Below are 27,131 nucleotides of genomic sequence, written 5' to 3'. Positions count from 1 at the left end.
TACTGCATCCAGCTCTGGGGTCCTCAGCACAGGAAAAACGTGTATTGAATCCTGAGGAGGACCACAAAAATGATCAGAGGGATGGAACACCTTTCTTATGAGGGCAGGCTGAGAGTGCTGGGGTTACTCCGCCTGGAGAAGAGAAGGCTCCAGGGAGACCACCTTGTGGCCTTTCAATACTTAAAGGGTGCCTACAAGAAAGATAGGAACAGACCTTTTAGTAGGGCCTGTTGTGACAGGACAAGGGGTAATGGTTTTAAACCATGCCTTGAGATTGGTGAAACACTGGAAGAGGTTGCCCAAAGAGGTGGTAGAAGCCCCATCCTTGGAAAAGTTCAAGGTGAGATTGAACATGCTTTGATCTAGTTGAAGATGTCCTTGCTTACTAAGCAGGGGAGTTAAAAGGTCCTTTCCAACCCAAAGCATTTTATGATTCTATGATCCTGTTTTACTTCAATAATTAGAATATCATCGAGATATTTAAGTGAAATGGCTTCTGGAATTCCAGGATTTTTACTCTTTTTTTTTCCCAATCCCCTGTGTTCTATAAACAATTGTATTTGACAGCATCTGTTTTTCCTTCATTCCTATCTGTCCTGGGTTCAGCTAGGATAGGGTCATTTGGGGTTTGGTGGATATTTTATTAATTGTTTCGTGGGGTTTTTTTTATTTTTTTTTCCACCACAAGAAGCTGGGAGGAGCCACAGCCAGGATAGGCAGCTGAATCAGCCAGTGGGGTACTTGATATAGTAAATGTCATGCCCACTAGATAAGGGAAGGGCTGCAGGGGCAGGGGCTTTCAGCAGGTGGCTGTGGCATGGTGGGGCAGGCTCAGGCTGAAGGGCCAAGCCATATCAGTCAGGGCAGGGTCAGGCTCAGGCTATAAAGGGCCAAGCCATCTTAGTCAGTGCTGTTTTGTCTCACTCACTTCAGATGCTATTTCATTGGTATGATTGTTCTTCCTGAGTGGGTTTTTACCCATTTTTTTGTGCTATTCTGCTAAACTCTCCTTATCTCAACCAACAGGACTTTGCCTCTTTCTCATGATTTTCCTTCCCATCCCACCAGGGGTTAGGGGAGCAGTTGTGTGAGCAGCTGTGTGGGGCTCACCTGAGAGCTGGGCCTGAACCACAACGGAGCAAATGCTTTCCTCTGGGTGACCCTGCTCTTACAAAAATTTTAATTTCTGCAGAGTTCTTTTCTGTGTGCTGGTTGGGTTGTGGTTAGACTCAATTTTAAAGCTCTTTTCCAGCTTTAATGATTCTGTGATTCTGTGAAAATTCTGTGTATGTCCAGATGCATTCTGCACAGCTGAGCATATCTGAGGTTAGAATTAGTCCTGCATCTGGAATGGGGACAGGATGCAACTATGGAGTATGTGAGGAATACCTGAACTGACATGACAGAGGCTGTTAGCTGTATCCCTGGAGTTGAGTTCTACCCTTTTGCTTTAGGGTACTTGTGACTCCTGCAGCTTGGGCAGGGCTGATAGGATCTGAGTGGACACAAGGTTTTTATTCTCTGTGTGTCTCTTGCAGCGTCCTGTGTCTGCACAGTCACAAACAGCAAACCTCAGATTGGTAAGTAGCCTTTGGCTCCCCTCACCAATATAAGGAACACAATTTCAGATGTTACCTTGTACAACACTTTTGGCACAATTTCCATGTGGGACGAACAAAGCTTGGAAAAAAACTTTTACATCAGTTCTAGCAGCTTAAAGAAAGAGTAGGTGAGGTGTGCTGAGAGGCAAAGGCAGCTGGGTTAAATCCCTTAAACATTTTAAAGAAGTTGGATATAGATGTTTAAAATTGTCACTCCAGTTATCAGATGAAGACAGTGGCAGCACAGGATTTGGTAGGCCATTGAAAAGGGAAGTACAAAACCCAAAGGAAGAGCTGGTGAAAGCAGCAGCACTAAAAGGGAGGAATTGCTGTGTTGTGTACAATGGAGACGGAATAGGTCTGAATGAAAAGGACAGCACAGGTGAATTTGTAGTGACAGAAGTCATAATTTTCTGTAAGACAGTCATCTGAAGAGAACTACAAGAATTTGACAGTGAACTGGGCCAGAATAGATAGGGAGATAAGAAGAGATTCTTAAAGATAATGGAAAGATGCACAGGTACAGTTAGTGCAAGTCAGACTGATCCACCTTTCTAAATGTCATGTTTGGCACCCTCCTTGCAAGACATATGGACAAATCAATGTTAGTTTACAACTCTAAGCACCTGGCTGTGTGGGGACACAGTAGGCACTATTTTGCTTCTGGGCTTTCTGCACAAATGTAAGAGCAATGATTCTAATTTTTTTTTTTTTTTTTAAATTTCCCAGCAGGAAGGAAGGTAGTACAGATGGAATCATCTTGAGAACCTAATTCATTCTGTGCACTGCTATTTATGTCATTATGTGTGAGTTTAGCTGAAGCCAAGAGAAAAGAGTCTTATTGAATAATGAGATTGCATAAAGAATAGGAAGGATCTCTGTGCCAGTTGCTCTCAGTGCTTAGTATAATTAGAATCATGATGTGGGAACCCAGAGATGCTTGCAGAATTTGGAGATAAACCAAAATAATTTGATTTATCTATGCTTTTAAAGATAAGCTGGGAGAAAGAGAAAACAAGATTTTTTGGTGTTACAGCCAGAGAGATTTCTGCAGGGAAACACTGAAAAGAAATGTTTGTGCAGAAGGCTTAGTAGAGTTAATTTTTTTTTTCTCCAGCATTTTGACAGTAGTGTAGTATGTTCTTAAATAGTAGCCAGAGCTTCACTAGTCATAGGAGCCAGAGCTGCTAATGTGTAGGTATACATTTTCTGTTTGTAATCAATGAAAGAATCTCCATTGTATCAAGACAATGCAGAATATTTCATTGAAGGATTTCCTTTCATGTAATAGGATGAAAAATTTCCTGTAATATTCTCTCTGGCAAACAGTTCTCAGGTGGTGATTGTTATGGGTAGTGTCAGGAAATGTTTGGTTGTTTGGGGGTTTTTAGTTTGTTTTGTTTGGGATTTTTTTTTTTTAAGATGTTACTTAGCAGGAGAGTTCAGAGGAAGTTATTAAGCAAAGTTGTTAAGTGCTGCTTATGAAATGGAGGAAAGTTTAAGAAGAAAGGCTAAAGCTTTTCAACAGTACCCTCAAACAAACCCATTTGACTACTGGCATTTTGATTTCTTCTATGAATGCTATTTTCTCATCCAGATAGTTTTATTTAGTCAGTTTTCATCATTCTTAACAAAATGTCTCAGATGGCACCTGCTGTGTTTGTCTTCTCTTTGGATGTTTCTGTGGTAGTCACTGCAGTACAGCCCATTCTAGAGCAATGTCTTACTCTTGCAGTTGCTTTGTCTGCAGATGTGGAATGACTGCATACAGTTTCTAATGAAATAGAGAGAATGGAATTCCACTCCTGTAGCCCTTACAAGTAAAGATAGGACTTGATCTTGCCATGAGTTTTATTTCTATTTAAGCAGTATGGGATATTCCTCTGGGCATATCCATCTTAAAGTTTCTGCCATGTTTTTCTGTTGTTTCTAGATTAGGAAGGCTCTCTGTACATTTTTTGTTCAGTATAGTGCTAAAAGAAAATACAAATTTTATGTAAAGGCATGAGACCTTCTCAGCTGGACTCTTTTAATGCCTTTTTTACAGAGGTAGTTCATCTGAGCTGCGTATAAGACCAGCTAGAATGTAATTCAGAAAATGTTCAAATATTTCAGTCTTGATGGCATATTAAGATTTTCTAATCCTGCTAATTTGCAGGCACTCAGAATTCCTGTCCTTTGTTAGAATTGATCAGGACTACCCATCAGGTTAAGAGTGAGCTTGGAGAGGCTGTCTCTGGATTGTCTTGTCCTTTTTGAAATTTGCATGTGCATGCACGTTTGCAGGATGTGTCTACATACATACACACACAGAGGATCTGTCTGTTGCATGAGAGAAGTAGCAAGTTCGGATCCTATAGCATAGTAGCAAAAGACTGACAGGTGCCAAACTCAATTTCTGTGTTTGCTCTTGCAGCTTTGTCTCATTGGTGAATTACAATTCTGTTCTAGTGTAGGAACATAACAGGAACAGAGGGTCTGGTTCTGGTACTACTGAGGTGTGAATCCAAGTGTATTTGGGGCCTATGAGTGTGAATGCTGACTCTAGTGCACTGTGGGTGAGGATTTTTTTGGTGTGAATTTGTGGCTTTGGTGCTTTTGGGTATGTCTTGTGTTTTTCTGGAAGGTATCAGGGGTGTAAATGCTGGCACTGATGCCGGAATTGCAAGTCCTGCTGTGCTGGAAACTAGGTGTGTGGAACTCTGATTCTGGCTATAGTACTGTGGAGTGTAGATTCTGCTGGGAATGAAGCCCTGGAATTTGAGTGTAACTTTTTTTTTTCCCAAAAAGTAAGTTAAGAGGAAAAGGGAGAAATCTGGATTTACACTGTCTCTGCAGCGTACTCGTCCTCTGTCTGCCAGTGATGCTGAAATTAAAACCTCTGTGCCCTCAAGCAGGGAAAAAGCAACAGGAAGGCAAGGCAGCTCTGTGCTAGGTCTCTCTATAGAGGAGGTAAGTAGGCTGTTAAATATCTTTTATTTACCTTGGCATGAGAGGCAAGGTAAAATGTAGTAATACCCCCATGTGTGGTTGTTTGCTCAGCAAAGAGCAAGTGCATGTATGTGAAAAACATGATGGGGCTGTTTAGTTTGGAAAAGAGGAGGCTGAGGGGAGACCTCATTGCGCTCTACAACTCCCTGAAAGGATGTTGTAGAGAGGCTGGTGCTGGTCTCTTCTCACAGGTAATTAGTGATAGAACAAGAGGGAATGGCCTAAAGCTACAACTGGGTAGGTTTAGACTGGACTTTAGGAAGAAGTTTTTCACAGCAAGAGTGGTCAGGCACTGGAATGTGCTGCCCAGGGAGGTGGTTGAGTCACCAACCCTGGATATGTTTAAAGGTGGTTTGGCTGTGGGGCCTGGGGATATGGTTTAGTGGTGAACCCTGTAGAGTAGGGTTAATGGTTAGATTTGGTGACCCTGAGGGTCTTTTCCAACCTGAATGTTTCTGTGATTCTGTGATGTGTACTTTTTGAAACAGAACTGCAGAGTTTACTGCTGGTACTGCCCTTGCCCTCCATCATTCCAGGCACATGTATGTGCTTCAAGCTGTGATAGACTCTTTTGGAGTTTAGATGCAAGATAAAATGATTTAAGTGTGTCTTACCTACCCAGCCCACTCCTAGGTTTGAAGTAATAGTCTTGTCCTCTGAAACTCAGAGATCTTTCTAGTTGTTTTTCACTGTGTCTATTTTGGTGGCTGTTTTCTTCTCCTCTCCAAGATAAAAGTTCTTCGCCGAGTGAGAGAGGAGAATGAACGGAGAGGAGGCTTCGTCCGGATATTCCCCACCCCGTTAACGTGGGACCTTTATGGGTAAGAATGAGAACGCAATAGACTTGCAGTGTCCAAGTGATGCTGTGTGTTGAGGGTTACACTGTTAGTCCGGTGTAGATCAACCAACTTAGCAATCAGAGACACATATTGAGGGTTTTGGTAGGGTTTATTTTAGTGTTGAGGATGCTTTATTCTGATCCTCTGGTTTTAACTGCTGATGCTTTGCCTAACTGCACCTCACCTATTCTAAATTTAGAAGCATTGTTTCTGATGTTGCTTTTGCAGATTTGCAGAATAAAAATGCTTTCAGATAATCTGTTCCTGCTCTGCACTCTTACATCCTAGAGCTGTGCATACTGTGAGCTCTGTCGTTAGGCCATAAGCACAGCATGGGATTCATCTTGTGGGTAGTACTGTATTACACTTTCCTAATTTTTTTTGCAGTCTGTAATGTTTCTCTGTGTCTCTTGCCTCACCGGGAACTTCAGCTGAGAAGTGATTGCTCTCCTCCTTTTCTCTTTTCTCTTATGGTACAGCATATTGTCTCAATCCACTTAGAGGATGTTTTTTATAGACCACTTATTTTGGTATTATGCTGCCTTTCACTCTGTTGAGCTTTATCTTGATACACCCTGTGTTTTGTTTTTATTCAGATCCTTTTTAGAGCACAAGACATCAATGAACTACATGCTGGCCACTCGTCTGTTTCAGGAAAGGTAGACAGCTTTTCTATTTGGAAAGGTGGCAAGAGGCACAAGCAGCATGAAAAGGATTGATTCCTCACTTAGCCAACATTACAAACACTGGGCTGTGATTTACAGGGCTGGCAATAGTTGTGCATCTCTACTCTGGTGTGCCAGAGACTGTGGCGGTTTCTCACTCTCTTACATCTTGCATTTCTGAATCCAAGGGCAAAAAGGACAATACACAGAAGGCATGGAAGTCATTGGCATAAAAAGATGACTGTGGACTTGAAAAGCCTTCAAACACCTAGGTTTCTCTGAAGGGATTATGGGTGGTCCTTACTTACCTTTTGTTTCAAATTTGAAGTCACATAAGAGCTTGTTGTCAAGTAAAGTAAGTGCTGAAATTTAGTCCAAAAGTTTAGTATCCTTATCTCTTGGCCTGTGCAAGCATGATTTGATGCCTGTTTGGGTGAAAATGACGGATCATGTTGCCAGCTGAACTTCCATTGAGAGCTGTGCACAACAGCATTCACTGTATGTTCACAATCATTGAATCATAGAATTGTTTCAGTTGGAAAGGACCTCTAAGATCGAGTGTAACCGTCAACATGACACCACCATGGCCATTAAACCATGTCCTGAAGTGCCATGTCCACACGTTTCTTGAACACCTCCAGGAATGAGGACTCCACCACCTCCATGGGAAACCTATTCCAATGCCTGACCACTCTTTTCAGTAAAGAATTTTTTCCTAATATCCAACCTGAACCTCCCCTGGCACAGTTTTAGGCCATTTCCTCTCATCCTATCACCTGATACTAGAGAGAAGAGGCTGACCCCCACCTTGCTACAACCTGCTTTCTGGTACTTCTAGAGAGCAGTGGGGTCTCCCCTCAGCCTCTTCCTCCCCAGACTAAGCAATCCCAGTTCCCTCAGCTGCTCCTCATAGACCTTTCACCAGCTTTGTTGCCCTTCTTTAGACACGCTCCAACAACTCAATGCCTTTCTTGTAGTGAGGCACCAACACCCCTAACTATGCCCTTTCTTCTCAATGTTTCTTCTTACCCAAATTTGAGATCCACAATAAAGTAACTACAGACTAAGGATAAGGTTGCTGACTGAAGAGACAATATTTACAGAAGCTCTTCCTGCATCACCAATGTATAGTATTTTTTTTTTCCTTGCTGTGTGCTTTCAGGGAAGCATTAGGAGGGTAGCTCCAAATGACACCACCTCCAATTTAAGCTAGACAGATACAAGCATCAGTTGTAGAACAATTGCTCAGATTTTACCTTTTGGAGCCTTTTATTTTCTTTTTTTTTTTTCTCCTTTAATATTGATCTCACAAGGAATTGCGTAACTTTTACCTTTTCTTTTGTACGTATGAAAGATTTTGAAGGCTTTAATGCAGTCAATGATCTAGAATGAAAAGTAATTTTTGCCTGTTTTGCTTTGTAGGGGCAGGACAAAAAGAGACTTCATCACTGGAAGGTCCCGGTAAATGGCTTCTTAATGACTTTACTTTGAACAGTTTAGTCTAAATTTAGACTTCCACAGCTTTATCTTCCAAGTCTTGGGTCAGCACCTTTTCTACCTGAAATCTGTCAAACTAATTTTAGAAAAGTAAATACAAGAGCAAAGACTATTCCCAGCATATGGGCAGCTTAAATTTTGTTGGATTGGACCTTAGGATTGCTCCTCTTAGATGTCCTACTTTGGCATTTCTATCATCTTGATGTGCCTCCTCTTTGAGCTCTCTCAAAAGATCTTGTAATGCATGAGGGGTTTGGATTTAATTACCTATATATTCACTTTGCCAGATCTGAAAGATAAATGGAGCAAGAGAAATTTTCTGTGGATGTTCCCACTTATGTCAAAAAGGACTTCTGTGCACTGGCAGAAAGTTGTGTCTGCCTCCCTTAAGGAAGCTGGCAGGACTTCTGCCTTAGTTTAGACAGAACCTGTAGAAAGGTAGCCATTTTTTACTTAGATTATGTTAAAATTCTTCTCTTTGATTAAACAGTGAAAAACAAACTGCCTACACAAAAGTTTCAGAAGACTGACCTCAGGTCTATGCATTCTCTCTCCAACTCCTCTCCATTGTTTTGTCCTCTTGCAATTCGGTTTTCCCTATTAGTTGTGCTTTGAGCAGCTGCATGATGGACAGATACTCAGTCATAGAAGTGTGACACTGGATAAGTGTGTTTGGGGGTTTGAGGGCTGATGTTCTGCAAATATTTGCAGGCTTTAAATAGAGCAAAGTTAGATTGGTCAGAAATATTTCTTCACTGTCTCAGGAAAACTGTTTGTTGAAGAAATTTAATCTACTGAGTCTCTTGTATCATCAGGGAGATTGTCTAAGGCGGTGTAAAGGGAGATTGAGGTGTGTCTGTGTTATACTTCCCAGAGCAGGTCTTAGTGGAAGGCTGGATATGAGGCTGGAAGCTGTAGATTCTCATGTTCTGTTTTATGAGAGAAAGCTTCTTTCACTGGAGCTACGGAAGCGCCGGCGATGTCATGATAAGGCTAGAGCAGCACGGACAAGATCAACAGGTATGCAAGGCCAGAGTCTTTGAGTAGCTGGTCAAAAACAAGCAAGGACTTCTTCATTTGAAATGTGTGTGAATGGGGTTGTTCTAAAGGAATTCACAGGTTGAAGCTAATAAATTGTTAGTAGTTTTCAGTTCATTCCTCTTCTGAGCTTCCTGCCTTTTTAGTGCCTAGAGTTTTGTTCCTGCAGTTCCATGCCTCCACATATGACTCTGATAATCAAGATTTTCTTGAAGAGCTTGCATTTGTAGTTTGGGTACAAGGATTCAGCAGTATGTGTGCCTCTATAGTCCTCCAACTTTTCAGAGAACAATGAAACCTTCCAGGCTGGTTCTCCTACACAGCAGTGACTCTGAGCTGTTGCAGAGAGAGCAAACCTTCTTATCCCAGCTGATGTGGGAAAAACTTTGAAGGGCACAGAGATGGATGGACTTCAAGACGATGTTCCTGAAGCCATTATCCAAACTCTTTCTAGTAGCTGTGTGTACTGACTGCAGTGGGAGAGATTATATGTTATAAATTGATTTTTTTGGTGCTGTGTTAAGGTGTATGGTCTTTATTGGCAGGTGTGGAAGCTTAGATTTTTGTAGATTTTTTTTTTTTCTGACACAAGTGCAAAAAAATTAGTGTGTGTGTGTATATATACACACATAGTGTGTGTGTGTGTATATATATACACATATATATCATACACATATTCTAAGTATGAGTGTATATATATGCTAGCATATATGTAAGTTAAGATAAAATATAGAAAAACACTTGTTTCCTTGATTATTTTTTTCATTTTTACAGTTCAGACAAGAATCTTGGTCCCTCTTCTCTGATACTGGGAAAGGGAGCTTTGCAACTGTTTAATACATAAGCAGAAAGACACAGATGAATAAAAGGCAGCTATACTTAAGCTGCTGTTCTAAAATGGTGATTTTTTTGTCATAGCAGAAAAGAGTTTAGAAGTAAACCAAAGGGTGTAAATAGCAGGACTGTCTTCCCCACTTCTTTCTTTCTTAACCAGCATAGGTAATTTCTCTTCTACTACAGGGACATCAGAATCCACAAACGTGTCCCTCAAATCAGACACAGAAGGTGAGGAGGAAGAGGAGGTGGATGCAGATGAAGATGAAGAGCTAGAAAGAACTGTTAGCTCTCTTTCAGAGACCCAAGTGAAAAGCAAGGCAAAGCTCTCTGATTTGGTGGAAACCAATTGCAAGGAAGGATTGCCAAAAACACTTGACAAGAAAACTGGAGATGGAGGAGAGCCGTTTCTTCAAAAAACAGGCTCAGAATCTCAGTTTAATTTGCTGCACTTTCTTCAAAAGCATGGAAACCTGAGGTGAGAGATTTCTGCACAGTGCCTTGAGTTTTGACTAGCAGCTAACAGTGGTTAAAATATGGAGGGTGTACATTTAATGCCACATTGTGAATGAGCGTGGGAAGATGAGAGTACCCTAGAGAAGAGGCCTAGGAAAGAATGTAGCCACCTTAACATGAAGTTGGCACAGAAGTGAGACAGTTGCAGAGACTGACAGCTTACCTAAATGCCTGACTTACTGGGTCAGGATAAAGCATAAGCCATAGTTTCCGTTGCTTCTCTTTAATCTGGTGATGTAAGCTGTTCTTTGATCAACTCAGGCTTCTAAAATGCTTCTCACTCTTAGTGTAGGAAGCCTGCTATTGAATTCTAGAATTCTTCTTTTCCTTCTTTGCATTTCCAAAGAAGTTGGTATGAACATATGTTAAACTATCCCAGAAGGTTTGGGTAGGAATAGCTCACTGCTGCCACTCCATAAAATTAGTTTTTCTCATTTTTGTTCTTTTATTTTGGTGATACAATTTTTACTTTGAATAATAATCTCTGCTTACTGTCACCACCTCTTGAGAGCAAGATAGGAGGTCATTTGAGTGACAAGTTACTGGAACATCTCACTGCCTACTATTGAGTATGACATGGTAGAGCAGAGTTTGTTCTGATATATGGCTCTGTTACTTGAAAAAGAGAGGTGCTGGAGGAGATTCTATGGGATAATGGCTACCAGGATCCTATTACGTGTTTAGAAGTGTGATCCTCTCCTTAAATGTGGTTAATTAAACTGTCTGTTTGCAGGTGGACATAAAGGGCAAAAAGGAAAAGTGATCTTAGATATCTATGTAGGAGGATTTTACATCTAGATAAGTAGCATTAAGTTTTCTATGAAAAATGTCTGAAGGTAGATAAAATTGCTTGCTGTTGCTTTCTTAGTTCAGTTTCTGACAGGATCTATCAACTGTATTTGAATATTGTTCTGATATCTTCTTGTAGCAAGGACATTTGCTGTCATGACAGGGAAGAGTTTTGAAACCTGTTTTGAGGACAAACATAGCAATGCTGTGTTCTATCTATGCAAATAACTGATTGCCGCCAGGAACTTAAGCTCTCTCTAGTGTTCCTGACAGAATCTTGCTCAGCATCCAGTGCTATTGGGATTCACCACAGAAATGTGTAAGGCTTGTGGTGACCTCAGGTTCCATGGCTGTGCTGGGCTTGGCTTCATCTGATTGGTCATTGATAAGAGATTTGCTTGTGGTGTCAACAGGCAGAGGAGCCAAAGCAGGACGCTGCTTCATCTTCCATCATCTAACCACCAAAACCCAATTTTGAAGCCTTGACACCTGTAGACAGTCACTAGCAAGCTCTACATGGAGAAACTTCACCAGCAGCATGTAGTGGATACCATAAAAAGAAATTCTGTATGCTTGTAGTGGGTGACTCTGTTAAAGGGCTCCCTGTGGCACCCCTCTGCTAATCTGAGAGGGAGTCACAAGAGGTATGATGCCTCGTGGGAGCAAAGATTCAATACACTGCCAAGAGAGTGCTACATCTTGTCAAGAGCACTGACTACTGCCCCTGTTAACTCTTCTATGTGGGTGTGAATGATGCTCTGAGCCAGAACATGGACACAATGAAGGGAGACTATGAACCCCTCTGAGTGTGAGTGAAAAACTTTGGTGCACAAGATGTCTTTTCCTCCATTTTACCAGGTGGAGGAAAGAGGACACCCAGACACAGCTAGGATTTGATATTCATTATTCATCTGTGTGATTGGTGCCATCATGAGGGGTTTGGTGTTTATAACAATGGGACATTCTTTGATTATAACCTATTAGGGAGGAATGGAATACACCTCTCTTGAAGAGGCAAGGGAATCATTGGCAGCATGCTGGCCAACTTGGTGAGATGGGCTTTAGAATGGAGGACTCAGAGAACAGGGTAAAAGATGGCAGTGCTCATGCCATCCCATCCAGCTGGAGAATAAGCCAGGCTTACCTCACTAGCAGCAAATGTTTGCTAGCTACCTTCCATGATGAGAGCCAGAAGGCCAACCACCTCAAGGATGTGTGTGACTGGTGGATCCTCTTTCACCCCTTCAGGGAAATCACCTTGCTTGATTATCCCTCTGAAATGCCTGTACATCAATGCATGCAGCACGGGGAATAAAGAGGAAGAACTAAAGACCTGGGTACATGGTGGAGTTCAGGATCAGATGAGGAAGTAGCAGGGCAATAGGTAGGATTGCAGCTTTGGACTTGAGGAAATAATTTTGTCCTCTTCCTTGGAAGAATCCCATTGGTTACTAGCAGGTAAGGGGCCCCAAAAGAGTTGGGTCAGCGTTCAAGCACCACTTCCTCCAAGCTCAAGATCGGTGCACCTGTGAGTAAGAAATCAAAGGAAGGAGGTAGAAGACCTGCATGGATGAGCAAGGAGCTGCTGGGAAAATTCAAATGGAGGAAGTAAACTTACAGTATGTGGAAAAAGGGCCTGGCCATTTGGGAGAAATACAGGAATTTTGTCAGAGTATGTAGAGATGCAACAAGGAATGCTAAGGCCTTCTTGGAATTAAATCTGGCAAAGAAATTGAAAGACATCAGTAAGGGCTTCCTAAAGTAGATACATCAGTAGGGAGAGGAAAACTAGGGACAAATGTGGACCTGCTGCTGAATGAGGTGGGTTCCCTGGTGATGGATACAGAGATGGAGTTATTGACTGCCATTTTGCTTTAGTCTTTACTGCTAAGACTGACCCTCAGGAATCCCAGTCCCTGGAGGTAAGAGTGAAAGTCTGGAGGAAGGAAGACTCTCCCTTCATCAAGGATGACTGGCTTAAAGATGATCTAAGCAAGCTAGACGCCCACAAATCCATGAGCCCCAATGGGATGAACCTGCAAGTACTAAGGTTGCTGTTGTTGCTAAGCCATCACTTTTGAAAGGTCATGGAGAACAGGAGAGGCTCCTGAGGGTTGGAGGAAAGCCTTTATCACTCCAGCCTACAAAAGGGAAAGAAGGAAGACATAGGAAATTACAGGCCAATCACAGCTCATTCTGGAGATCATCTCTAAGCATATGGAGGAAAAGATTATCAGGAATAGTCAGCATGGATTCATGAAAGGGAAATCATGCTTGACCAATGTGATCACCTTCTGTGAGGGTGTGACCAGCTGGGTAGATGAGGGGAGAGCAGTGGATGTTGTCTACCTCAATTTCAACAATGCTTTGTACACTGTCTCTCATAACTTGTTAATAGGTAAGCTTAGGAAGTGTGGGTTAGAAGAGTGTACAGTGAGGTGGATTGAGAATTGACTGAGCAACAGAGCTCAGAGGGTTGTAATCAGCAGTGCAGAATCTAGCTGGAGGCCTGTAGTTAGCAGTGTTCCCCAGGGGTCAGTACTGGGCCCAGTCTTGTTTAACATCTTTTTCAGTGACCTGGGTGAAGGGGTGGAATGGTGCATTCAGCAAGTTTGCTGGGGATACAAAATTGGGAGGAGTGGCTGACAGATCAGAAGGCTGTGCTGCCGTTCAGTGAGAACTGGGCAGGCTGGAGAGCTGGGTGGAGGAAGACCACATGAAATTCAACACAGGCAAGTGTAGAGCCCTGCTCCTGAGGAAAGTGTTACAAGGCCTGCTGTGCATTCTGGAGTTCACTGGAAGAGAGGAATTATAACCAGGTATTTCAAGCACATTTTAATCACTAACAGTACTGCAGTTACCCACAGAGGATGTTCGGTTGACAGCCATTTGGTTGACACCCATGTCAATTCATCACTTGCTTAGGCCCTATTTGGGCCTGGCATGGTCTGCCAGAAACATATGTTTAAGCAGATACATAGATACTGTAATGTATTTTGTTTTAGCTTCCATTCTTATCTATACTGATTCACTGATCTCTGTAAGTGCTGCTGTGTTGCATGATTTCCATGGAATACTGTGACAAAGGGTTCATGCATTTTACAGACATATAAAGACTAAATTTCTGGCCTCAGTTTTAATGAGATTTCAGGAACTTGTATACATGGAGTCATGAGGACCATATAAGTATCTGAGATTATTCCTATGAAGCAGAGAACAAGTAGAGCAAAAATGGGGAGGTTCCTCAGGAATCAGGTCTGAAGCTGATTTCAGTAATCAAAGGATGACACAAAACGTGGAAATGTGAAAATAAAAGTTGTTGGTGGAAAAGATTTGGGCATTACTACTGTGAGAGAAAAGCAATGGAATAAATACCAAAGAACTGGATTACCCTGAGTGCAGGAGTAATATAACTGGTCTGAAATTCAGGGGTATACTTCTAGGAGGTAATAATTTACAGCAGAAATTCTATCAGCTGGGTGTTCATCAACTGGAAATTAATTAGAAAAATATTTTGCATGCTTGTTGATCACAGGAGGTTTGCAAAGCTCCAGCTCATGCATGCATGAAAACACCAAATCTGGCCCAGGGTTTATCACCTGAGATAATTCTGAGACTTCATGTGGAATATTGTATACAGTTGCTCATGTTCATGGAAGGAAAATTGTAACTGGGACAGGGGTAGATGAGCTGGTAGTCTCATCATGACACCTATGTGGGTTCTCTGTTTGAAGACACTGAAAGAGTTGGGTAATTCACACTAGTAAACTGAAAGCTGTGAAAGGATGTAATTGCTGTTAATAAATTCAAGGTAGAACATCCTTTGGGGTGAACTTATTTAAGATACAGGACAATGTTGGAAAAAGAAAAACCAAATGTCAACTGTTCATGAAAGAAGCTAGATTGGGTAGCAAAAAAAAAAACAAAACAGGCGGGTTCCTAATTATAAGAACAGTAAATTTGGTATTAATTGTCTAGAAAAGTAATGGGTTGAGAAATCTCATTTTGTGATGAAACTTGACATTAGAGAAGACACTAGGACATCTCCTGTGATAGAAGACTGTAACTGGCACTAAAGCTCAGCTTCCACATCCTTATGAAAGGAAATAATGCCTGGCAATTCAAGGGACGGATTTTAGCAACTACAAGGAAAACTGTGAGAAGGAGTGAAGACTGGGACAGCAGAATGTGGAGGGGGGGAGTTTAGGCCAAAATGACAATGAAGAGAATTAGGCAAAGCTTTCAGCAGTTTTTCTCGCAACAGCTGCATATGCTAAAGTGACTACTATGGTGAGGGAATGAGAAGCAATGTGTCTCTCCTAGTCCTACCTCAGTCCTCTCCTCAGTCCATGCTAACAGCTTCCCAACACGTTTAGCCAGCTGCACAGCAGATTTTTGCTGATGTCCTTTCATTCTTCAGTGGTGCCTTGCTCAATGAGATTTGGCTTGTCCTTGAGCCAGCAGGGGAAGAGCTCACTTTCACAGATTTAATTCATTTCCAATGGGAATTGCAGGGCCTCTGTTGTAACTCTGGCACTAGTACCAAGCCCTTTATTTTATGGTCTGTTGTTCTGGTGTTCAAGATGCTTGTGAAGACAGAGGCCCAAGAGAGCCTTGAATTTGGTTTAAAAATACACAGTTTTGCTGATGTTCATGCTGTTGACTTTTGGAGGAGAGTAGCTCAGGCTGTGAAAAGGCAAGGAGAACATTCCATTTTGATATATCCATTTGATATCTTTGGACTTAGAGACCTTCTGCTGTCTTTTGTGTTCTGAAATTCCTATTCCATCTTGGTGAACTGAAGGTCTCCTTGAAAGTATCAGTGGGGTGAAGGGGTCCTCCTTCCCTTGAGCTTAAATATTTGTGCACCTAGGAGATCTTTGCTGTCTGTACTTTGGTCTATAAGCTGTGCCTGACTGGTGTACTACTCTGAGGACAGATGATTCTCTCTTTTGGTCTACAGCAAAGTGCAAGCTCGCAAGGCTTTCTCTGCCTATCTACAGCATGTTCAGTTGCGACTGATGAAGGAGGCTAGTGACCGGATCCAGAATCCTGCCTGGGCTGCCAAAGAGGATGAGCAAATGGTAAGAAGCTTTGTGTTGGCCAAACTGAGAAGCTGAGCTGAAATCTGCGTAGAGAATGTTGAGGTCAGTTCCCATCCTTGAAAGAACTAATAGTCTAACTGAGATTAGAGTTACCTGTCTTTGTCCAGCTGCCTGTGCTGTGATTTTAATATACAGACAAGGTGGGACTGCTGTCTGACGTTTGAGCAGGGATAGACAGCTCTTAATGACTAAAGTGTGGTTGACAGGCTGCTCAGGTCTTTCTTGACTTCTCCTTCACTGATTTATGAACTTGCTTTTGAATTTCTCTCTCTAAGATTCTTTAAGATTACTTGTCAGTATCTAGTTTTGCTGCATTAAACAAAGCACACATCTACTCAAATAGAACAGGTACCCACTTAAGCTTTTTCTCATATGTATTGTTTTGCCTTTTGCTGGCATCAGCACTTAAGAATCTTCCTTGCATTCTAGATAGAGGGGGAAAGTAGTAAAAGCCACTGAGGCTTTTATTTTCTAGCATAAGTGGCAGTATTTTAAAAACCATGTGGTGATTTTTTTTCTATACGTTATTTTAAGGCCCTGTATTTGACGTATATAGATGTTAAAGCCTGCATCAAGCACACATCCCCTCACTAATTTTCCTAAAAGAGCTTTGTACAGTAGGCTCTTGAGCTTTCTTCAAATCCAAATATACTCTTGCTGAGTACATGTTGCAGGGAAACAGTTCAGAGATCAAATTGTGTGTCAAGAATAATCAGTCGACTCAGTGGAAAATGTTGCCCCTGCTCTTTCCAAGTGGAAATTAAAACTGGCTTTCGGAGAGTCACTTTGTCCGCTGTGCTGTGAAAAATAGTGTTTAAAATAACAGATCAAACCAGCCTGAAGTAATGGCAGTGAGAGGCTAGCTGTGTAATCCAATATTTTGGCTGTGAAGCTGCTCATTTATGCATTAGCAGAGCTCCTAACCAAACCTAAATCCAGAGTGGGGACAGAAAGGGTTCGAAACACCCACAGGATGCATCTCTCCTTAGAATCTGCCTTGTCATAAGTTTCCCTCACCAGAGGTCAAACAGATGTGATGGGGGGTTGGAATTACATGGTCCTAGATGTGTCTGTTGTTGTGGAGGGGCTGTGGCAATAGTATACATATATGAAAAGTGATGAAATGGGGACTATGTCGTCATGGTGGAGATAGCTGACCAAAAATCTCCTGCCCTGTGATAGTACTGAGAGGGTTTTGTGTCCGTGTGCTTCATCACAGGCCTCCTTTAACACATTGCAAGCTGCTTTTTTGGAAGTGTGCTCCTAAGGTATTGGACTTTCCAGGTTATGTTGTTAACTGCTTTCTGCTGCTTGTTTTCTTTTCTTCATCTGCCATGCTTTTCAGACAAACATTTCTCAAGTGTTCCCAATTGTGACCCACCTCAGGCAAAGAACACCATCGCTCTTCTCCCTCCACCTTGCATTTGTAGGGCTTTATTAAAAATGCACACTGCAGAATACTTCTGTATTCTGAGCCAGCTGTCAGCTCAGCTTCTCAGGATAATGTGTTTCGTTCTTGCCAGTCTTTTGCTGCTGTAGTACCTCTGTCCTCTTCTCCCCATATTTTGTAGCTGTTAACTCCATCTCTCTTGCTTGCAGGAGCTTGTGGTACGTTTTCTGAAGCGAGCTGCCAACAATCTTCAGCAGTCCTTGAAGATGCTGCTCCCAAGCCGTTGTTTAGGACTCAGTGACCGTCGTCGTATCCTGGCTCACCAGCTGGGCGAGTTCCTGATCTGTTATAATAAGGTGACTAATTCTTGCTTGATTTTTTTTCTTTTGGTAGCTCTTCTGGTGTCTGTTCTTTAGACAAAAGGTTGTTTCAAAGGCTCTGTTGTGTAATTTACATGGTCTGTTTGGAGTTACACATCCAGTAATGGTAGTTTGTCTGTTCAAATTGTCACAGAACAGTATTGCTACATTATATTTGCAGTCCAGTAATCATGTGCATTAAAGTAAAAAGTAGTGCAGAAATTAAGTGAAATTTAACTGGCAGTTTGTTTTTCCTTTGGTTTGTCATTGATTCTAGTGCTTTGTGATGCCTCTTCTCATTTCTCCATGTTTATGATCCTTCTTCAGACATATATTTATTTTTTGTTGTACAGAGCAGTATGGAATATGTATTTTTTCCTTCATTTAGTATACTAGGGGCTGCTACCTGTCTGTAGTATGGGACTCAGTGACAAGGAGAAGTGGGTCCTAATTTAAATAATTTTCACCTCTTTAGATGTAGAAAATGCTATCCTTAATGTAGTGGTTTTATGCTAATCCCTATGTCGCAAGAAGAGCTTTCCCCTTCTTTTGCCCCTTGGCATTTCTTTAGTGTTACAACAAGAGTAGTTTAAATTTTACTTTCAGAGGCTGCTGTGCACACAGGCCTCCACGCTCCTACTTGTTAGCAGAAGATGTTCATTTACATGACCTTGTCAGAACTCACATCTGGTAACTTGATCTGTCAACGCAAGGTTGGTATTGAACCAAATCTGTTCCAGGGAGTGCCTTGTATGCCTAATGCTCACTGAATTACTGTGCTAGGAGTAACCACAAAACACTTGGGTGGCTCTGTGGTGACTGAAGAATGCAGCTGCTTTGAATATGATTTCCACTCAGATTGTATTTAAACATCAGGATTTTCTGCTAACTCTTGAGTAAATTCACAAAATAAAGCTGTGTAACTGGTAATATATCAGTGCATAAACATTTTTCTTAGTTAAAACAAGTGAGAAGAGATCAGTTGAGATTTTGGGATATAGGAATTTAAGCCATTGAGAGACTCTTAGGCTATGAGACTTTTGGATGTCTGATTGCAACATACAGACTTCTTTCATTGACTCGTAGCTATGGATTTAGTAGGGGACTCCTGCTAGCCATTATGCATTTTCTGTGATGACACAGAAGAAAAAAATACCACTTTGAGCTAAGATTGCATATTGTCGAGACTTTTACTTAAGTAGTGAAACGTTGAGACATGCCCCAGAGTGGCTTTGTCTTCACCCTTCTGAATTATGTTTCAAAAGATGTATCTGGCTCTTTCATCTTTGGAATGATCTGAGTACCAGTAGGAAACAATGAAGTGGAGGTTAGGTTTGGTCATCTAAAGCTTGTATGCTGATATTTGTATTTCAGACAAGCCCGTAGTGTTTTTTAATTAACAAAAAATTTGTATCAAATACAGCCCTTAGTGTCCACACGTTCTACTGGTGTGAAATAGAAAGATCATTTATATGTGAAAGCTTGCTCCCATTCTCACACGCCAAGGTTTCCCCTTTTTTTTCTGGTATACTTGAATGTATAAATGCATATTTTCCACAAGCTGTACTGTTTTACTTCCTTTTATTTTTGCTAAAGCAGTTTATTTTTAGTATGTAGAGAAGCCCTTGGCAATTTGCTGCATGGCAAGAGAAATTAACTCAAGAGGAGAACTCCTAATTTACAGTAGGAAATGTGGATGCCCTCAGCAGACCTCTTTGAGTTTCTTTAATATAATTTTATATTTTTATCCTCCGTTCTTCCTGGATACCTCCTTTTGGGACAGATGCTCAAATAAAAGTTATTTTGAGGAATTCTGCATTTATCACGGAAACAGCAAAAGCAGAAAGAGAACCTAGTATCTGTAAAGAATGATTTTGTTGTTGGGTTGCTTGGTTTTTTTTTTGTTTTGTGGGTTGTTGTTTTGGATTTCTTTTTTAATTTTGGTTTGGTTTGTGCGGTTTTGGGTTTTGTTTTAGTTTGTTTTGATTTTTTTTTTGTTTGGTTTGGTTTGTTGTTTTTTTTTTTTCCCCTCCATAATTCCTTGTGTCCCAGGAAAGAGTGTATTTGAAGGAGCAGCGTGTATTTGAAGGAGCAGCATGTATTTGTGAAGACCTGACCTCTTCCTAGGAAATAAGTTTATTTCAGGTGGAGGAATGAGGAGTTTAGTGTATGCTTAACATTCTATCTCTAGGGCTCTCTTTATTTTATAAATGAAATAATTTGGCTCTTTGGAGCTTGTGGAATTTGTTGGTTTGGGTGTTTTTTCTTAGATCCTGTGGAACTGTTTTTTTGTCATGGAACATAAAAGAATGCATAGAGACATTAACTGATATTCCTTATTAACAGGAAACAGAGCAGATGGTTCAGAAGCGATCAAAAAAGAAACAGGAAGAGGAGGAGGAGGGAGTGACTCCTGAAGGTTTTCAGAACTTTATTACCAGAGCAAGGTAGGACTGGATTTTATTCCCTTTGATAAAGGAGCTCCCATCCCTGAAGCTGATGGGATTGTTCTAAAGATGATCTAATTGATCTAAAGGCCTCTGGATACCTTTATTCTCTGTAGCAGCTACTCTTGCTGGGGAACAGAGAACTTGTCTTTTTTTCTCCCTTTCATCAACCATCGTCTGGTGCACAGAGAAGAACACAGAAGAGATGTTTTGTCCGTTATGTAGATTCCTCAAGGACAACAGTGCTTGCCCCTGGTCTCTGTAAATTTCAAACTGCTTCTGGTGAGCTAATGGTCTCCTTTCCTGTGATGCTGGAGCAAACGCAGCAGTACTTTGGAAGAAGAATGAAAACAGAGCTGCCACTCAGATGGACTTGAGCTGCTGTGGTTGAACAGTTGTGGCTCTGTCTCTCAAGTTTCTTCTTTCAGAAACTTCTCTTGCTTGCTGCCTCTTTTCAGGAACTCTCCAGGTCTGGACTTTCTGACATGAAGGAAAGAAGTTAGACTCTCTGTCTTCATTCTAGCCTCTAACTTGGCTTGCTAGGTCAGTTCAGTGCAAGCAGCTACTTTCACAATGAAAAACTCTGCATGCTCTGAACTTTATCTGCTTTAAAATTTGCAAGAGTCTGGTTGGAAATGTATTTTGAAAATGGGTAAATACTCTTTGTGGCCTGTAACAGTATGAACAACAGTGGCATTATAGCTTATCTGACTATGGAGAGGTCTGAAATTATTCAGTGAACTGAAATTATATCCTCAAAGTCTCTGATTCTTGAGCACAAAACCCAATTTCTTTTGACTTCTTTATTTGACCCATATGTGATGTTTATATGGACAAGGACCCCTGTCAGTATCTGGACAGGTGGAGTTCACCTGCCTTTTTAATACCCTTCTACCTTCTCTGGGAGGATTGACAGTCAATGCTGCTTCTTTTGTGATCAGTTACAAAACTGTTCTTTCTTTTTTTCTCTTTGGATAGCACTGAGTGACTGACTGCAAGTGAGTGATAGCTGAGGTTCCACAGTATCTTCTGTGCTACCTCCTCATGAAAACCATGAATTTTACATTTTGCTAACATAATGAATGGAGCATCATTACTGCAACAGAAGGACAGACTCCAAGAAGACTCTCACTGGTTTTCAGATAGAGTTGTATAACAGAATGATACATAAGATAACTGACTATCATAGCATCTACTTCAGTCATTAGAAATGCAGATGGCCCCATGACATGCTCTTGGCTTTCTGACATTTCTGGCCACCGAAGTGACTGTTGCCTTCTAGGGCAGGTCATTTTGTTTGTTGTTAGAAATGCCAAGAGATGGCAGTTTGGGACAGAACTGCACTCCATCATGGCCTGATGAACAGTCTAGGCTGAGAATGGAGACTTTTGCTGGATCATCTACTTGAGTGATAACACGAAAGCCAGTTTGCCAACAGACAATTTCTAGCAATGATCCTTCTGCTTCTTATGAAGTATAAAGTATTTTTGAAAACTCTGATACCTGATGCTATTTTGTGCTTTGCTTAATGCTTTAATTAGCTTGTCTGGCCTCACCTTTTTTACCACTTCCATCTTCAGTCATGTCATCATTCCTAGTTTCTATTACATGAACACAGAAAATCTTAGAATCCTCACTTGCATCCGTTCTTCTTTTTATAGTGAAAGTGACCTGGAGGAAGTACTGACGTTTTACACACACAAAAACAGGTCTGCAAGTGTCTTCCTAGGAACAAATTCCACAAGCACAAAACCCAGCAACAACAGTAACCAATCAGAGAAACAGTCTCAAGGGGGTAAGTTTTGCAGAGAGTTCTGAAATGATGCTGCTCAGACAAACCCAGTTTAACCTCAGTCTATGGAAAGAGCACAATCCCTCTGGTTTCTTGAGGTTGCATATTTTCTTCTTAACGGCCTCTATGTATGAAGACCAGAGTAACTGCAGTCCTACCCTCTGCCTAAAGTGAAATGGGATCAATCTGGACTAGCATTTAGAGGTGGCTCCTGACTTGAGTGAGATTGTACAAACTGAAGGCACTGAGATTTGAAGAGAACAGAGAATCCTGCAATCAAAGTAAGGAATGAGAGCGATCAAGGGCTGTTAAATTGTGCTGCCTACAGTGAGTGTAGCCATTGGAGGACAGTCTGTATATTTGAGCCTAATTAGGTATTCTGTAGAAGAAAATGCAGTGCTAGCCATACATATCCAGTAGTCCCTGCTGCTGTACATGGCAGCACAATTGTTATTAATAGAGTTGTGTGATCTACAGTAAATATTAGCAAGAAATTCCATTCTAACAGGGTTTAAATTCTGCAGTCCTGTTTTAATGGCACCACGGTTTGCGTTACTCTGCTTACTAACAAACGGATTTTCTTATAGAGCATCCTGAGGTGGTGAAAAAAATAAAAGGCTATCAGCCCAAAGCTTCAGTTGCAAGTCTGCCTGCAGAAGGACCATTAAAGGGCTGTAAACCCAAAGAAGTTAAATCAACTCGTAAGTGAACTGACTTAAATCATCAGGGAAGTAAAAAAAAATGCATACACTGTTTTTAATACTGGTTTAAGCAAAGGTTGGAACTTTTGCCCAATCTGGGGGAAGATTCTGCATGTTTTTTTTTAAACCAAAGAATGAGCAGTATGAAATAGTTAGCTGTTCTTCTGTGGGGGAAGATCTAGATATAGCAAGCTTTGAAAGAGGACATTTATCATATAGAGCCTCTTTTTGTCCTTGTTGGTAGATGAGGTCATTTTAGCTTCAATATGTCTGAGCAGAGACATCTCTGGTGTGTTGTTATTATCCCAAGGACCTGAAAAGGCTTTTTCTTGTGTCATGTGCTTGTTATCTTTGTGTAGTTCCAGAAGGAGCCATCTTCTCCTTAAATGCTGAAGTGAAATTACCTCGCTGTGGCCCTCCTAGTGCTTCTTCCTCTGCTTCTGGCACTGCCTTCCAGAGAAGTACCAATTCCTGGATACCATCTCAGTCTGCAGCCTCTGAAAATTCACAGGTGCCTGGTCACCATTTGTTGCTGGCCCCTCCAGCTGATCCCAGGCTGACTCAGTCCCTATTCCCACTACCCCCTTCGCAGAGCACTGCTCCTGACAACTCTTCTGTCTTCACAAACCCAGCGTGCAGTGAGGCTTCAAGCCTTGCAGGGTTACATCATTGTCATTCTAGTAGCTACACTGCTGGCCCATTCTCATCTTTTCAGAGAGCTGCTCAGATCTACAGCCAAAGATTGTCCCGACCGTCCTCTGCAAAAGTAGGTGAGTGTTCTGAGAGGCTTAACACTGCTAGTTCAGTACAGAGATTGTGCAACCTCTCTTCATTTCCAGAGTTGAGTCTTGTTGGATAGTGCTGAATTTCTCATGGAAAGGCAGAGTGCAGAGAGCAGCCCTCATTTGCCAAATATGCCCTTTTATTAAGCAGATGAACAGGGAATCATAGAATCATTTAGGTTGGAAAAGACCCTGAAGATCGATGAGTCCAACCATAAACCTACCAATACTAAGTCAATCACTAAACCACATCTCTAAGTGCCATGCCTACACATGTTTAAAATACCTCTAGGAGTTATGATGCAACCTCTTCCAATTCATGGCAACTCTTTTGGTGAACAAATTTTTCCTAATATCCAATGTAAACCTCTCCTGGCACAACTTGAGTCCATTTCCTCTTGTCAGCTTGCTTGTTACCTTGGAGACCCACACCCACCTCACTACAACTTCCTTTTGGTAGTTGTAGAGAGTGAAAAGATCTCCCTTAAGCCTTGAAATTTGAATGTGGCATTTGAACTTGTTGGGGAATTAAGTGTTATTTATTTTTCCTCGATTGCATTGCTGATCTCTTGTTTATCCATTGTGATACTAACACAGTTTTGATTAGCAGAAGCCCTGTCTCAGCCTGTGTGCTGCTCTTAGCTCTGTTTCCCTATCATGCAGAGAAATCCTTTAATGACATTTCATTAATTTATGAATACTTGAAGGTGTGTCAAGATGCCCAAAAAGAAATACCTGAATGAATCATGACTGCATCTCATTCTCTAGAGTCTTTCAGCACTGATATATCCAAGAGTATCTTAAAAATAAGATCTAGAGACCTCTCATTTACCATGCTGGGGTAGAACGTAGTGGAGCAATGCAACTTTAGAGGAATCTGAAAGGTAGAAGAAACTGTAGGAATTTGTGGGTGTAGTCTCTTAGGAAAGTTTTGGGAACTACTCACAGGATAATAGCTGTGGTCCTGATTGTTTTGTTTTGTTGGCTGTTGGTTGTTTTTTTTTCTTCTTAATGGTATCCATTTACTTTAGGTTGTATGCCAGTGTCACCACATGTTCACTTGGGTTGCTATGTGTGTATTGACAACCTTTCCATCATTAAAATAAATCTGACTTCCCAACTGTGTAGCTTATTATGGAAAAAACATCATAGATTTAACTTAGGTAACAGCAGCCAGTGTTCTCTGGCATTGGGTGCCATTAGATACGTTGTGATAAAAATGATGAGGATGGAATTGACAAAAAACTCATGTAGCAATACCCAGCAGATCAAGGGAGGTTCTCCTCCCTCTCCACACTCTGCCCTGGTGAGATCTCACCTGGAATGTTGTGTCCAGTTTTGGGCTCCCCAGTTCAAGAGGAACAGGGATCTAAACTGGATATAAACTGCATCTAAACTGGATATAAACTGCATCACAGGAGGTTCCTCCTCAACGTGAAGGGGAACTTCTTCACTGTGAGGATCACAGAGCGCTGGAACAGGCTGCCCAAGGAGGTTGTGGAGTCTCCTTCTCTGGAGACTTTCCAGCCCCATCTGGATGTGTTCCTGTGTGACCTGTGCTAGATTCTGTGGCCCTGCTCTGGCAGGGGGGTTGGACTTGACCTTTGGAGGTCCCTTCCAACCCTAACATCCTGTGATCGTGTGGCTACCCATGCAAAATGGAAAGCTATATTCTCCCTAGAATCTGCAGAAAATATCCTACATGCTTTTGTGTCTCTGTGATCAGCAGGCTGAGAGTCTGACATAGCACTCACTAAGTATATCCAAATGTTTCTTTGGTAGGATTGCGTCATCGCATTCCGGCTAGGCAGCGTGTGAGCTCAGCCAGGATGCACAAAGATGCAGAAGATACTACTCAGAGCAAACTTTGTGACTCCAGTATGGGAGCAACAGAACCGCAGCAGCAGTCAGAAAAGCAAGCAGCCTGTCAGTATTCCCTACCAAGCCACATCAGCCTCCTTACACAGCAGGTATGTAAAGAAGTAAAACTACAGTCCCTGTGAAGATGGAAAAGTCTGTCATAGGCTTCTGTGTCAGCACTAGGCTGGGCTGAGACATGCTAGAAGGAGTAAATCTCATGAAAATAGACTTCTGTCGTATTGTTGTTTCAAAGTGTTTACAGGGACCAGAATTCTGGTTTTTCTGAGAGGTGACAAGAGCATTGCTGAAGCAAAAATAACAGATTAATTTTCCTTATCAATGAGATGTTTCAGTTAGATACATGAAAACTAAATTTTATTCCATCTTCTGAAATATGTCAGGCAGGTTAGCAAGTTTGCTCTGAACTGATCTTTTGTCCTTAGTGCTGGAGGAACATGTGCTGTGCTGCTACTTCCATATTTATGATCTTTTCTTTGCTACTTTGCTTTACTGTAGTCAAGCTAAATATTTCTTTTGAAGTGTGTCACTGAGACACTTGTGAGGAAATTAGTATCTTAAATTAGCAAGTTGCCTAGTTATGGCATGCAAATAATTGCTTATTGTTTTTACAATAAGTGGTGATGTCTTTGTCAGTATGAGGCTATTCAGTCTAGAGAAGAGAAGGCTCTGAGGAGTGGCCTTCCACTATCTGAGGGGGGGCCTACAAGAAAACTGGGGAGGGACTCTTTAGGGTGTCAGGTAGTGATAGGACTAGGGGGAATGGAGCAAAAATAGAAATGGGTAGATTCAGATTGGATGTTAGGAAGAAATTCTTCACCTTGAGGGTGGTGAGACACTGGAACAGGCTGCCCAGGGAGGTGGTAGAAGCCCCATCCCTGGAGGTTTTTAAGGCTAGGCTGATGTGGCTCTGAGCAACCTGATGTAGTGTGAGGTGTCCCTGGTCATGGCAGGAGGGTGTGGGTGGGTGGAACTAGATGATCCTTGAGGTCCCTTCCAACCCTGACAATTCTATGTGTAGTGATTCACCTGGAGTGTTGTCAGTGTGTAATGGTACTTCACTCAGTTTTCACTTTTCCCATTGCCTAGCAGAAGCCTAAGATAGTAACAGTACTGTGGAGCACCAAGGCAGATACATTGGTGGTGAGTTGGAGAATGAAGCCTCAAGATACAATTCAGTAAGCCCTTCTCACTGTAGAGAGACTTAATTGCCTTTCTTAATGAATCTTACAAGGTTCAATGGGGACAAATGTAGGGTCTTGCACCTGGCAGTACAGCTCAGACTTGGATGCACTTGGCTGGAGAGCTGCCATGTGGAAAGGCACTTGGGGATCATGGTGGATAACAAGCTCAGCATGGGTGAACAGTGTGCTGCTGCAGCATCAAAGAAAAAACAGGGTGCTGTGTTGCATCAACAAGGGCATCACCAGCAGAGATAAAGAAGCCATTGTCCCACTCGACTCAGCTCCACACTTGGAGTGCTGTGTGCAGTTTTGGTTTCTGTTGTACAAAAAAAGATGCAGACAGGCTGGAAAGTGTCCAGAGAAGGGCCACAAGAATGATCCAAGGACTGGAAGACCTGCAATATGAGGAAAGACTGAGACAACTGGGCTTGTTCAGCCTTGAGAAGGGAAAACTTAGGGGAGACCTTATTACCACATACCAGTACATCAAGTGTGGCTACCAGGGCCATCTCATTTAAACTACAGTATCACCTAGAAAGGTTGGATTTTGGGGTCCCTTCCAACCTGGCATTCTGTATTTCTTATCTTGGTTTGTGATATAGTGACCTTCCTGGCTACTATGTTACTTCTGGACAGCTGAAGTAAGAACTTTTTTTTTTCATCTGTACCTACTGTTTAACCATTGATCTTTCCTGATGGATAGATGGATGAAGGCTATGACCA

The 27,131-nt window shown here is 41.7% G+C and overlaps 1 protein-coding gene across 1 annotated transcript in view; it reads left to right on the top strand.

Moving 5' to 3' along the window:
- TTLL5 (tubulin tyrosine ligase like 5) overlaps window positions 1–27,131 on the top strand; it is a 118,741-nt gene that overhangs the window by 31,044 nt on the left and 60,566 nt on the right. The window contains exons 16-29 of the mRNA XM_054400474.1: window positions 1,539–1,580; window positions 4,440–4,553; window positions 5,322–5,413; window positions 6,028–6,090; window positions 7,519–7,557; window positions 8,468–8,613; window positions 9,652–9,943; window positions 15,734–15,854; window positions 17,475–17,621; window positions 19,971–20,071; window positions 21,733–21,866; window positions 22,451–22,564; window positions 22,924–23,334; window positions 25,129–25,316. Of these exons, the coding sequence (XP_054256449.1) occupies window positions 1,539–1,580; window positions 4,440–4,553; window positions 5,322–5,413; window positions 6,028–6,090; window positions 7,519–7,557; window positions 8,468–8,613; window positions 9,652–9,943; window positions 15,734–15,854; window positions 17,475–17,621; window positions 19,971–20,071; window positions 21,733–21,866; window positions 22,451–22,564; window positions 22,924–23,334; window positions 25,129–25,316 (2,004 nt within the window). The remainder of the gene's footprint in view (window positions 1–1,538; window positions 1,581–4,439; window positions 4,554–5,321; window positions 5,414–6,027; window positions 6,091–7,518; window positions 7,558–8,467; window positions 8,614–9,651; window positions 9,944–15,733; window positions 15,855–17,474; window positions 17,622–19,970; window positions 20,072–21,732; window positions 21,867–22,450; window positions 22,565–22,923; window positions 23,335–25,128; window positions 25,317–27,131) is intronic.

This window comes from Indicator indicator, chromosome 4, assembly GCF_027791375.1.
Source record: "Indicator indicator isolate 239-I01 chromosome 4, UM_Iind_1.1, whole genome shotgun sequence".
Lineage (NCBI taxonomy): Eukaryota > Metazoa > Chordata > Aves > Piciformes > Indicatoridae > Indicator > Indicator indicator.
Note: the sequence above shows the minus strand (reverse complement) of the source record. Positions and strands in the feature narration are given on the sequence as shown.